This window comes from Scyliorhinus canicula, chromosome 9 (genome assembly GCF_902713615.1).
Source record: "Scyliorhinus canicula chromosome 9, sScyCan1.1, whole genome shotgun sequence".
In the NCBI taxonomy this organism is placed as follows: Eukaryota; Metazoa; Chordata; class Chondrichthyes; order Carcharhiniformes; family Scyliorhinidae; genus Scyliorhinus; species Scyliorhinus canicula.
Window position 1 is genome coordinate 46,912,132 of NC_052154.1, and position 13,326 is coordinate 46,925,457.

General features: G+C 43.7%; 1 protein-coding gene across 3 annotated transcripts in view; it reads left to right on the forward strand.

The window, feature by feature from the left end:
* Nucleotides 1–13,326, forward strand: part of phkb (phosphorylase kinase, beta) — a 408,331-nt gene that overhangs the window by 38,391 nt on the left and 356,614 nt on the right. For all 3 annotated transcript variants that reach the window (XM_038806656.1, XM_038806654.1, XM_038806655.1), the window contains one exon: nucleotides 12,352–12,490. In XM_038806656.1, coding sequence (XP_038662584.1) covers nucleotides 12,352–12,490 — 139 coding nt within the window. The remainder of the gene's footprint in view (nucleotides 1–12,351; nucleotides 12,491–13,326) is intronic.

Consider the following 13,326-nt stretch of genomic DNA (forward strand, 5'->3'; position numbering starts at 1 on the left):
CTGTCACGTCCATACCATACTGCAGTTGTTCTAAACGAGACCAAGTGCTTTCTCATAGCTGGTCGAGTCCGACAGCATTCATTTGAGAACAATCTTAATTACGAAAGAAAGCAAATGTTGTGGTCTCCTGCTGCACAGTAAACTATATTCAGACTTGTTCCATTATTTACACCTGGAAAAGTGGTCAAAAATTTCAACATTGAATGTTCCAGAACAGGAGGTTGGATTAATTACATGCCTTATTGTAGGTCAGTGATATTATGGTATTTTCCTCACAAACTGTGAGATCAACTTATGTTAATGTTCATAACCCCCATTGCATGCACAATTTTCAGTTTATGTTTAAGTTTCAGCGTTAAATGTAATAGCTGAGGCCTTGCTATTTTTAATTTAAAGTTCTAAGGACTCTATATCCGAGCCATTCGCTCTTCATGAGACAGGAAGAAGGAAGCATTGGCAGGAGAAAGATCAATGACAAATGACTCCCTGTCAAGGGCAGACCACTAGGTACTGATGTCAGGCCTCTCCAAAATCCTTCTACCTGCCTCCGCTCACCCCTTTCCTTCCACAAGATAGGCAAATGTTCAAAACCAGCAGGTTTTGTGCTGACAACATGCTGATCAGATTTAAATGCGACAACTGAAATGAGCTTGGTCTTTGTGGTGACGCCATTGGGCCTAGTGCATGACGTGAATTATAATCTTGCAAGCAAGAAACTGTGATACTGGAAATATGTGCAGTATTAAATAATTTATTTTAGATTAAACAAATAATCCTCTTACCCATTCGAAACATTTCTTCAACCCTGCAAAGAACAATGATTGGGAGAATTGGTAATTAAAATAAAACATTTAATTTGATTTACTGGATATTTTATGTGCTGGACCTGTTGTCCTTTTATTAATTGCCGATGATATTTCCAATATTGGAGCTGTAAATTTGGACTTTTTCTTCCCTGGCATGTTACTACTGTTATCTGTTTAGTCACTAATGACACTCACTGCTGACCTCAATGATAGGTGCCTACTCTGAAGTGTGTGTTTTTTCATTCTTGATGCTACTTTGATTTCGCATTAGCTCAAAGGAATCTGCAGCATCCAGCAATAATATGTCTACAAGCAGACTAAGCAGCCAATTATATTGGCGAATTCTCACAGACAGCAAATCAGAAAGTAAAAGCCACGAATAATCTTGCACTTTTTAATCATTTTACAGACAAGAAAACAATGACTGGGACATGCATGTAGGTTCAAGATGGAAACTAATATATCAGAAATAAACAAAAATAAATAAAAAATCTGCGGCGATTTTAATACAATGGAGAAATGAGACATTCTACCAGTATAAATTAGTTTTCCCAGCAGGGGTTCTACAGCAATAATTATAAACTTGCTTAACTGTTTAAGAACCCAGTTAAATTTCAGTCAACAAGGCGTAGCTTTCTCAAGGATTTTGACAGAGACTAATATTATAAAAGTTCACATCAATTCAAATGATTTCAGAATATTTTCATGTGCAAGGACTTCAACAGTGCACCTTGTGGGGAGGGGGGAGCGGAGCAGGGAATCACAGACAACTGTTTATGTATTTCCAGATCCAATTGCACATGTGCAGATGCCAGAGGGTGCTGTTAGTTTCACAGTTATAATGCCAGCAAATGCTGGCAATTTCAAGGCAAACAGATTGCATGTATTGCATGTACTTAGTGCATGGACATTGGGTTCCCGCTGCCTCTTACCAATGGTAGCATTTTTGATTTGTAAATGTTAATTAGAGGTGCACAACAAATAGAACATAGAACAGTACAGCACAGAACAGGCCCATCGGCCCTCAATGTTGTGCCGAGCCATGATCACCCTACTCAAACTCACGTATCCACCCTACACCCGTAACCCAACTACCCCCCCTTAACCTTACTTTTTCTAGGACACTACGGGCAATTTAGCATGACCAATCCACCTAACCCGCACATCTTTGGACTGTGGGAGGAAACCGGAGCACCCGGAGGAAACCCACGCACACAGGGGGAGGACGTGCAGACTCCACACAGACAGTGACCCAGCCGGGAATCGAACCTGGGACCCTGGAGCTGTAAAGCATTTATGCTAACCACCATGCTACCCTGCTGCCCCCAAATACATGGGCAATACTTCCAAATAACATTTAACATTAAATCAGTCCATTTAAATTATTCTACAGAGAACCATTACATTACCTGACAGATCTATTCATTGTTCAACTTGATTTTTATTTTACTTACTATTAATGGTTCTCAAATAATCTTGGCAAATAGTAGAGTAATGGTATAACAACAGGTATCTGTTATCTCCACTTTCATAACTATCCTGAAAGTTCATTCTCGAACAAAAACAGACTGACAACTTGTAAAAGGTTAATCTGGAACATTACCTGCATTTTATTTTGGTAGATTCTGGACTGTAAAATTTGATGGTTGCATTTTTCTCAGTTAACTTGTTCAACTGAAGTGTCCTGACTACAGTAATGTGCTTAACATCATTTTCTATTTATAAACACTTCTGCAACATGAGGTTACATGTTGCATGAGGTTATTCAGATGTAAATAATTTGTTTCCAGTTTTCTTTTATCTCTAGACCTTTTTCAGTATATTCTGTAAGCCCACAGGGCATATGGTTTTGCTGGATTCAAAATAATTTATTTATTATCGTAATGAATATCTGATGCGAACACCCTCTTGCTTCAGAAACCACAAAATTATTATTAAAAAGAGAGATATGTTGCAGAAGCTTTTCGTCTTGCACTCATCAGGGCAAAAGCATGAATGATAAATTTCAAACAATCACAATTTATACTGCAGGATATGAACGCATGCAACTTGGTTGACATGTCAACTTTGATTGCCCAAGATGTTGCCATGGAGAAATCGAAGGAGAGCTATCTGCTCTCCAGACTCTGGAATAATTCAAAAAGACATCAGGCTTGAATATATTCCTTTTTGTTTTAAGAGAATTGTTCGACACGAACAACTAGGAATCAGTAAAAATCATCGAGACTGGAGGGGGAGGGGGATGGGCATGGGCATGGGGAGTGTTGCTCGTTCTGGGTGAGTGTGCTTTACACTCAATTGGCTCTGTTTTATTCTTTAGCTCTAGAGTCGCCAGGTATCCTTATGATACCGCCACGATGTTCAAGTTTAGATCAATGACTCAATACACCAGTTAGTAAGTTCAAACAAGACACGTTTATTATTATACAGTTATTTGCTACTCATGCATATAATACTAAGACTAAACTATTCCTACCACTACTAGGCCAATACTTATCTGAAATAAGGGAACTGCCGGATCAGGGAACAATGGCCTCTTGCTTTGTCCTGGATCCGCAGGCTTCCAGTTGGTGTGGACTAAAGGGGTCAGGAATGTCTACTCTCGTAGCGTGCATTGTATGACACTTACTTGTCGGTGTAGCCATTGGCCAGGCCTCCTTCTCACGTCCAAGTTCCTGGAGAGCTGCTGCAAAGGTGTTCTGCTGGGAGGGCCGGCTAAGAGAGCGGAGGGCTGGCTAAGAGAGAGAGCTGGGGTCGGGGTCTCTGTCTTATACTGTTTTGGGTTTCGCGCCCAACTGGGCGGACCCTCTATAAACTTGCAATCGATTGGGTCACTTCCTAATCGATTGATTTGAATTTCCCCAATAACTGGGCTGTTCCTCGATCAGTGGGCGGTTCTTGGGGCTGTTTGTATCTTATTGTCCGGGACTCCTGCTGGCGCCGAAGAGTTTAGCTTGGCCTTTGTTATTCTTAATTGTGTCCATTGTGCCCGGGAATCACCGGGAATCGCTCACTTAATATGTGCAGCTTGTTAGTTTCTATGCTGTCTGGTTTCTTCACAGACAGAATCCACAGAGAGGTTCTGCAACCTGCTTGCCTCTCTGACATTGTCCAATTTTCCCTGCATGCAATTCAATGTTCCATTTTATGTCGGGAAGTGGCCAGCTTCGGTGGCTACAGGAGGTTGGAGGCCGTGGGAAGGGGCCTCCGTGTCTGCTGAGTTAATGGAAATGAAGTGGGAGGTTGCTCGGAGGAAGGAGTTTTGGGGGGTGGGGAATGGGGTGGGTTGTTTGTTTTGGGAGGGGCTACAGACATGGGTGTGGTTGGTATGCAGTTGGGAAGGGAGAGATGGCGGTGGACATCTGAGGGCGGGCCCGGAGGGGAAACGTGACACGGGTTGGAAACTGGCTTAAGAAGGGGTATGGCTGTTGGAGTTGAACGACACTGAGGAGTTCACAGCCGCTACATTGTGGGAGGCACTCGAGGGGAGTTTATTTTAATTTGGGCGTACAGGGAGAGAGTGGAGCGGGAGGAGAGGGCAAGGTTAGTTGTGATCTTAAGGGTGGATAGGAAGTACACGGAGGAGGGGTTGCTGAAGGAGAGACAGGAGATGGCTATTGGGTTAATGTTGACGTGGAAGGCAGTGGGGCATGTGAGGAGGGCCAGAGGGGCAGTGTATGAGTTTGGTGAGAAGGCTAGTAGGATGCTGGCCCATTAGTTGAGGAAGCAGAAAGCGGCAAGGTAGATCGGTAAGTGAGGATGAAGAGGGTAAGATGTTGATGGACCCGGAGCGGATGAATGGGTATTTGAGGCCTTCTATAGCCGATTTTGTGTGTCGGAGCCCCAGAGGGGGAAAGAGGGGATGAGGCAGTTCCTGGATATGTTGGAGTTTCCAAAGGTGCAGGATGGGCAGGTGGAGGACGTGGAGGCCCCGATTGGGCCGCAGGAGGTGATAGATAGCATTAATAATGATAATAATCGCTTATTGTCATAAGTAGGCTTCAATGAAGTTACTGTGAAAAGCCCCTAGTCGCCACATTCCGGCACCTGTTCGGGGAGACCAGTACGGGAATTGAACCCGCACTGCTGGCCTTGTTCTGCATTACAAGCCAGCAGTTTAGCTCACTGTGCTAAACCAGCACCAGCTGTTTTGGGGCGATGCAGGCGGGGAGCGCCTCGTGTCCGGGCGGGTTCAGTGTAGTTTTGTAACTCATTTGGGGCGGAGCTTAAGACATTGCTGGTGAAGGTGTATAATGAAGCAAGAGAAAGGGGTGTGATCACCCCTACTTATCGCAGGTTTCTATCTCCCTGATTCTTGAAAAGGATAAGGACACAGAGCAGTGTGGGTCAAAACCTCCTGATATCGTTGTTGAATGTCGATGCCAAGCTATTGGCGAAGGTGCTTGCATCGCGGATTGAGGATCATGCGCTGGGGTTGATTGGGGAGGATTGGACTGGTTTTGTGAAAGGAAGACAGTTGTCGGCAAATGTGTGGAAGTTACTCAACATGATTATGATGCCCTCAGTTGGGGGCGGGGCGCAGAAGATTGAGGTTGTGGTGGCGATGGATGCGGAGAAGGCTTTGTATTGGGTGGAGTGGACATATTTGTTAGAGGTGTTTGGGAGGTTCTGGTTCAGACAGGGTTTGTGGATTGGGTCCATGTAATGACTTAGGCCAGGCCTTTGAGATTGGCCAATAAGAATGCGAGTTCCCTGATTAGTGGCCCAATCAGGGAACCCCTTTCTGTGTATTTAACAGGGAGTGTCAGATCCTCTGCAGTCTCAGTGTAGGCAGCAGACTGAATGGTCATGGTTGTTCAGCTGTTGGGTTTGTAAATAAAAGGAATTCTGGTGACGGGACCTATGCCTCTGTGGCGAGTGTGCGGACGAACTGAGTGAGCTCAAGGTACGTTGGGCTATGCCGTGGGATGAAATAGAGGTGCCAGCTCTCCCCGTTGCTTTTTGCCTTGGCGATAGAGCCACTGGCAATGGAGATTGGGGCATCTGGGGGGGGGGGGTTCGAGCATAGGGTCTCGCTGCACTTGGATAATCTGTTACATATTTTGGACCCTTTGGGCTGCATTGAAGGGATTATGGGGATTTTGGAAGATTTGGCTGGCTTGGTCCTGGAAGGGGGAGTGTGGGATGAGACCTTGCATAGGAACAAATTTACATCCTTGTGTGCGAAGTTAAATCTGATCCAGTTTAAGGTGATGACATGGCGCACCTGCCGAGGGCACAAATGAGTGGGTTCTTACTGGGGGTGGAGGATAGATGTAAGCGATGTTCTAGGGGCCCGTCAAATCATACACACATGTTTTGGTTTTGTCCTAAGCTTGTCAACTTCTAGTTTTCGATAGGTTATCAGGGATTTTGGGTGTTTAATTAGAGCCGTGCCGGTTGGTGGTGATCTTTGGAATGTCTGACTGTCCGAGGCTGTAGATGGGGATGAAGGCAGATGTAGAACATTGAACATAGAACAGTACAGCACAGAACAGGCCCTTCGGCCCTCAATGTTGTGCCGAGCCATGATCACCCTACTCAAACCCACATATCCACCCTATACCCGTAACCCAACAACCCCCCCCCCCCTTAACCTTACTTTTATTAGGACACTACGGGCAATTTAGCATGGCCAATCCACCTAACCCGCACATCTTTGGACTGTGGGAGGAAACCGGAGCACCCGGAGGAAACCCACGCACACAGGGGGAGGACGTGCAGACTCCACACAGACAGTGACCCAGCCGGGAATCGAACCTGGGACCCTGGAGCTGTGAAGCATTTATGCTAACCACCATGCTACCCTGCTGCTATATTTTGGGATATAAATTGAATATGGTGAAGAGTGAGGTGTTCCTGATCAATGCTAAGGGGCAGGAAAGGAGGTTAAGGGAGTTGCCATTTAGGGTGGTGGGGATGAGTGGCTTTCGATATTTTGTATTTTTATATTTTGTTGAAAAGTCTTGAATAAAATATTTTTAAAAAAGTAAAATAAGTAGAATGCTGCTAAGAACATATTGGCCCAGATCCTGCAATCCCAAAATTGGACAGAACAGAACTAACTTCTGGGAGATCCTGATGCTCGAATCTGGAATTTGTGGTTTATCTGAAAAGGTCCCACTGAAAAGTTGGTCTGATTGCCAGGTACTTCCCTCAGAATTTACCCTCATTCATTTAGGCCACTTATTCCCCACCTCCAAGCAGGACACCGACTATATTCGCTGCAGCCTCCCCACCACTACCACTCCTGTCGGGAGGATTGGGGTTGTGAGCCACACTCGGGGGGGGGGGGGGGGGATTGCAAACAAAGGCATGGTGGTGAGAGTGTCAGGATTTGGGGGTGATTGGAGTCATGGTGGGCGATGGGAAGGGTAGAATTTAAAGTTAAATGAAGGAAACCTTGACTGCACTTAAAAATCACTTGCCTGTTCAATGATTTGTAGGCAGACCTCAGTGGTATGTCATAGCTTGTGACAAAGTGGGTGTGGCTTCACTGAAATTGCACCTTGCCACCAGGCCTCCCTACTAACCTCACTGATGGAACCACACTGCAGATGGGAGAGCAGGTTCCCACTGCAGTACACAAGAAAGAGATTTAACTTCAAATGCTGGTAGTGATGGAATCCTCCACTTCACTGCTGACTACAAAATCTGGGCCAATGAGACTTGCTTGTACTCTTCATTTGCAACTATTTAAACACTATTCCTGAGGTATGTTGTCACTTATTTTCCTTCCTATTTGCAAAGCACGTAGTCTGCATTAAACCTCACTTGGTATTGTTCTGTCCACATACATATTTTTTCCAATTTACTCTACATTTCTTTGCTGCCTCGGTGAGATATGTGGTCGTGTTTTGAGAATCATAAAATTCTTCCTGAAGCCATTTCTGATTAGTTTTTAAATTAATTTGGTCTGCTGCTTTCATTTCGGGCATTATAAATTATAGCTGCTTTTATGCTGCTTTCATTTCATGGATTAAGCTTAATTATGATTGCTGCTTCAGTTTAATCTTTTCTTTTCTTCCTGCATTTTTGGGATTTTGAATTCATGTTTAACAGTCATGACCCAACTCCTGACAAGACTTTGGACTTTCATTTGGTTTAGTAAAAGTCTGTAACAAATTATTATAAATACTTTTTTCTTTAATTTAAAAAAGATTTATTGAGATTTTACATTTTAACAATGCAACAAAGCCACAAGAATGGTACAGCACTGCATGAAAAAAAAAGGCTGAACGTGCATGTATATAGAGGGGAGTGAGACTAGCAATACAACTAGGTCAAAACAATCATGAAATACAACTCATTATCTCTGAAAGCTGCACCAGAGAATAAGGGAGAAATGATGCACGCCTTCACACCTGGTGAATGCCCGTAATTACCATGACGGTTCAGGGTACACTTTTTGCGCTATGTTCAGACGCGCATCAGTATGTATCCCTCTCAACTCTAGCAGTGCCTGAGACATCAATGACACACCGCCACCTCCTTCCCTCGCATACCAGACCCATCAAAACCCCTGCAGGATCCAATTACGAACTCATTATCCCCACCCATAAAAAGAAGAAAAAACATTTGCGATAACTCTAGTTCTAAAAGGATGTTACATATATACCACACAACGCAACATAACCCCAGTACACAATCGGCATAATTCTACAAAATTATACTGAGAGGACCAACAGCTAAATATTCTGATCAGGATAAGTACCGCCAACAACTCCCAATAAAAAGGATGGAGAGCTACCAGGAGTGGATCACAAGATAATAAACGGTCAGAACTTAACTGTGGGTCCGTATTTCCCGGCACGTGCTCGCCACCGTTGATTTTTTTTTAAAAAAGACTGGGGAAAAACAACTTGATCAAATAAGAAGTGTCCTGACTACAAGAGATGCAATAGGATATCAGCTGAAGTACATAACTCTGCTCAATCCCAGGCCCCTGTGCACAGAAGAGTCTTCTCAGGATGCCTCTAATAAGTGCCTTCGAGAAGGGACAACCCAAGCTTCAGGGGGAAAAAGTATATCGACAGCACCCGACCTGGCCTAGCACAGCACACTCCCGATACACTAAAGATCAGCGCCCCTAGAACCTCCAGCACACCCCAAAATCTATGCCTCAGTCGGTCCTGCACTTCCTCAGCTACACCCAGGGCAGTTCACCTCCCCCACTGCTACTAACAAAGATGATTACAGCAGCCCCAACCGAAGAGACCCCTTCACTGAAGAGAAGCAGAATCGTCAAGTTACCCAATAATTTCTCAACGATTCTAACAAAGGAAGCATCTTCACTTCCACCATGCCACCACTCCGACATTCAAACAACTAATTTCAGCCTTGGCTTGGGGTGAGGCGGGTGGGTGATCGATCTGCTCGGCCACTTCCAACCTCTCGCAATGAGCATTCAGGATAGGATATTCTGAGATCCATCAAACCTGATGCACTCTACCTCCAAATCAAGATTACTAAAGCATGGCAGCCAATCTTCAAACTCAATTGGGAAGATGTCTCCCACTTCTTGTCAGGGATCGGGATCATGGACACACCTTGCCCGATTCCTACCTCCCGAACCCATCCAGATAAATGACATGTCATGCAGCAGGGTCTCAAGGGTGGGTCCTTACCAGGGAAACGCAAGAACTCGCTCATGCGCCGCCACCATTCTCCCAAAGATACCTCAAAGTGAATCCTAATGACCTGCACCAGCCAGAACAAGATTCTCAATGACTGCCATCATCGGATGCGCACAGCATTGCCGTGGCAAATGCCCATGTATCAGTAACAATGCCACTGCAAGCTGGGCTCCACCCTAGCAAAAGACTGCCATGGGCAAACAAAGAATTTCTGCAGTTTACTTTGACTCACCTTCGCAAAACGCCAATCAGGATCCTCCAGGGACATAGCGCAAGATACATATCCCAAGAAAAGACAAGATCAAACGTGCACCAGGATAGAATAAAAGATTACAAGCAGAATCTGTGTGACTGGAAGGATATCTACAGTTTATATACCACATACTTTATACTAATGTGCTTTTTTACTTCTATATTGAGCTTTAGTGGCCGATAGGAAGTTTATCCCAGCTGAAGATCAAAGAAAGATTGCAGACACACCTAACAAAACCTGAGGGAATGTGCAAAATATGAAACTGAGACTAGATTGTGAAAAGGATGGATGAAGATAAGCAATCATTGCAGGGAACAACATTTGGACCAAGTTATTTTTTTTCTTTTCGAAATAACGTTCTTGAGTATCCCAGGATCGATTCCTGGACTGGGTCATTGTCTGTGTCGAGTCTGCACGCTCTCCCCGTGTCTGCATGGGTTTCCCCCGAGTGATCCGGTTTCCTCCCACAGTCCAAAGATGTGCAGGTTACGTGGATTGACCATGCTAAATTGCCCTTGGTGTCCAAAATTGCCCTTAGTGTTGGATGGGGTTACTGGGTTACGGGGATAGGGTGGAGGTGTGGGCTTAAGTAGGGTGCTCTTTCCAAGAGCTGGTGCAGGCTCGATGGGTCAAATGACCTCCTTCTGCACTGTAAATTAAATGAAAAAGAACATACGATGTACAAAGATCAAGCCGAGGAACTGATCAACTGTCTCATATTGCCATGGTTCAATTTATATATACCTTGACCCCCATTCACTCCCCAACCTAGCAACACTATCTCCTGGAAGAGGTAAAATAAAATTTAGGAGAAAAAAAGCTCTAGCAAGTTCCTCGACAGCAAGTTTCTCTCCAGCCCCCCAAAGGCAATCAAACAAGTTCTGATTGAACAGCATTTATATCGTGCCTTCCACAATTTCAGAACATTCTATGGTACTTTACAGTCAATAAAGTAATTTTAAAGTGTGGTAGTACTGTAGCACTGTTGCAATGTAGAGAAACATGGAAGTTATTATACACAGTCTCAAAAGCAATAATGTGTTAATGGTCAATTAATCTGTATTATGTTGGTTGAGTGACCAGTACTATCCAGGGAGGAAATTTTGTTTGCAATAATACCATGTGATCTTTGATATACATGTGGGAGGACATAGTGTTTTCAGTTTAACTTTCTTCTGAAAGACCATACTTCTGGATTATATTTCAAGTTCCCAAAGTTGAATTTAAAACCTACAACCTTCTGACTCAGGCCAGTAGGCTACCATTGAGCATCCTCCATCTTCACTGAATATAACTTGCTTGGGCTTCTTTTTCATTCTCACCAGCAACACTCGGAATCAACATTTAAAATATCAGTCAGCAATAGAAGCTCCAGACTTCCTTCTGAGCACATGTATTGGATTCAAATCTCATGGGTTGGATTTACCGACGGAGGCGGCCCTCCAGCGGGATGTACTAGTATCAACGGGATTTCCCATTAATTATACCCCTCGTCACCGAGAAACACGTGTGTTGGCATGGGACCGGTATTTCCCACCGGCATGAACAGCCAGTAAATTCCACGCCATGTCTGCTGCAACAGACAACTTGTGCTCAATGAAATTGGTTTGCTGTGAGTGCCTGTGCCGGGATCTTTAACTGGATCAGATGCATCTGCTATCGCCACTGGAGAAATTAATTTACGATGCTGAAAACAATTGATATTAGGAAACGGCCACTCAATGTGCACTTTATAATTGTTAATTGTCTAGTGATTTTGATCTTCAGATGTCAGGCTTCAATCAGAATGATGCAGCCCCGTTTCAGAAATAATATCTGTCCTTGATGTATGTTCTCCACCTCATCATGTAAGAGCGATTCTTGTTTTTTGTATTTTTTATAAATTTCGAATACCGTATATTTTTTTCCCTTTCCCAATTAAGGGACAACTTGGCGTGGCCAACCAACCCACCCTGCACATCTTTGGGTTGTGGGGGTGAGACCCACGCAGACAATGGGAGAATGTGCAAACTCCACACAGACAGTGACCCGGAGCCGGGATCGAACCCAGGGACCTCAGCGTTGTGAGGCAGCAGTGCTAACCACTGTGCTGCCCGCTGCAAGAGTGATTAATAACAGTATATCACTTATTTACTACATCAGAATTTTATACTGAAATTTTCTCAAACACCGCTTGCAAAAAAAGACCAATTCCATTTGGATCAAACAAGTCTTTGGAGCTGGAAGCAAGATAATCTAGAGTTTTATTACCCATCCAGTTGTTGACACTTTCGGCAGAACTGTTACTTGCCATCCTTATACTTGATTGCATGATAACTTTTGAAGCAGTTGATCAACGCTGTTGAAACCTTTTTAGCAAGCGAATTTACCTTTTTTCTAGTGTAACATGATCATATAACCCAGGATGGTTAATTTCTAGCAGCTGAAACAATATGATCTCTAATTAATCAGCAGATTTCTGTGGCCATGAGCCAATTAGTGTGTGACAGCTGGCTTGTAATGCAGAACAAGGCCAGCAGCGCGGGTTCAATTCCCATACCGGCCTCCCGGAACAGGTGCCGGAATGTAGCCACTAGGGGCTTTTCACAGTAACTTTATTGAAGCCTACTTGTGACAGTAAGCAATTATTAATTCATGTCTTTTTGTTTATTTGCAGTAAAATCAACTGTACTAAACTACCAGAGTCCTGCAACAGGTCTTTTCCCCAACAAAACAATTGGCAATAGTAATAATGCCAAAGTTCGAGATTGCCTTTATTGTGCTGCCAGTGCATGGGCTGTCGCACTCGCTTATAGGTGAGTGCAATCCTTGTGGTGTCTGGATTTTACTACCAAGACATTTTATGTATTTAATATGCTGTTCGGAATTTTATGTCTGAGCAGAGCTTGGTCGTCCATAAATTGCAAATTGAAGTGAATAGGTTCTGCGTTTCTCTAAATTGATGTGACAATTCAGTTACAATGCTGTAAATTTTAGAAGGATCTGTGTTCAGAATACATGCCATTTCTCCTATATTGGATATATATTGTTTTGGATAGAATCTTTTACTAGCAGCACAACATTGGTGTGAACTCTGCACTGATAAATTATGTTTTTCATGTGATGGTGTTAATGGAAACATGTTTGCAGCACAGAGGAAGCCTATTTGACCTATTGCATGTGTGCTTTCTCATTCCAAATCTAATTTCACCCTCCTGTATGGACAAGGAGAGCGGTATTAACATGCTGGTACAGTAAGCAATTAGGAAGTTGGTCTTTCTTTATTGCAAATGGATTGGCGTACAAGAATAAGGAAATCTTTTTATAACTGTACAGGACATTGGAGAGATCACACCTGGCGTATGTACTCGGTTGTGGCTCCATATTTACGGAAGGATACACTAATATTGGGGTGGTATAGCAAAGGTTCACTAGATTAGTTTCTGGGATGAGAGACTGATTAAATTGAGCCTACACGCTGGAATTTAGAAGAATGATAGTTGGTCTCATTGAAACATAGAAGATTCTGAAGGGACTTAGGAATCTGGAACACAAGGGGTAAGAAGCTGATCACTTAGGACTGAAATGAGGAGAAATTACTTCACTTAAAGGTTTGTGAATCTTTGAAATTTGTTACCCCAGAGAGTTGTGG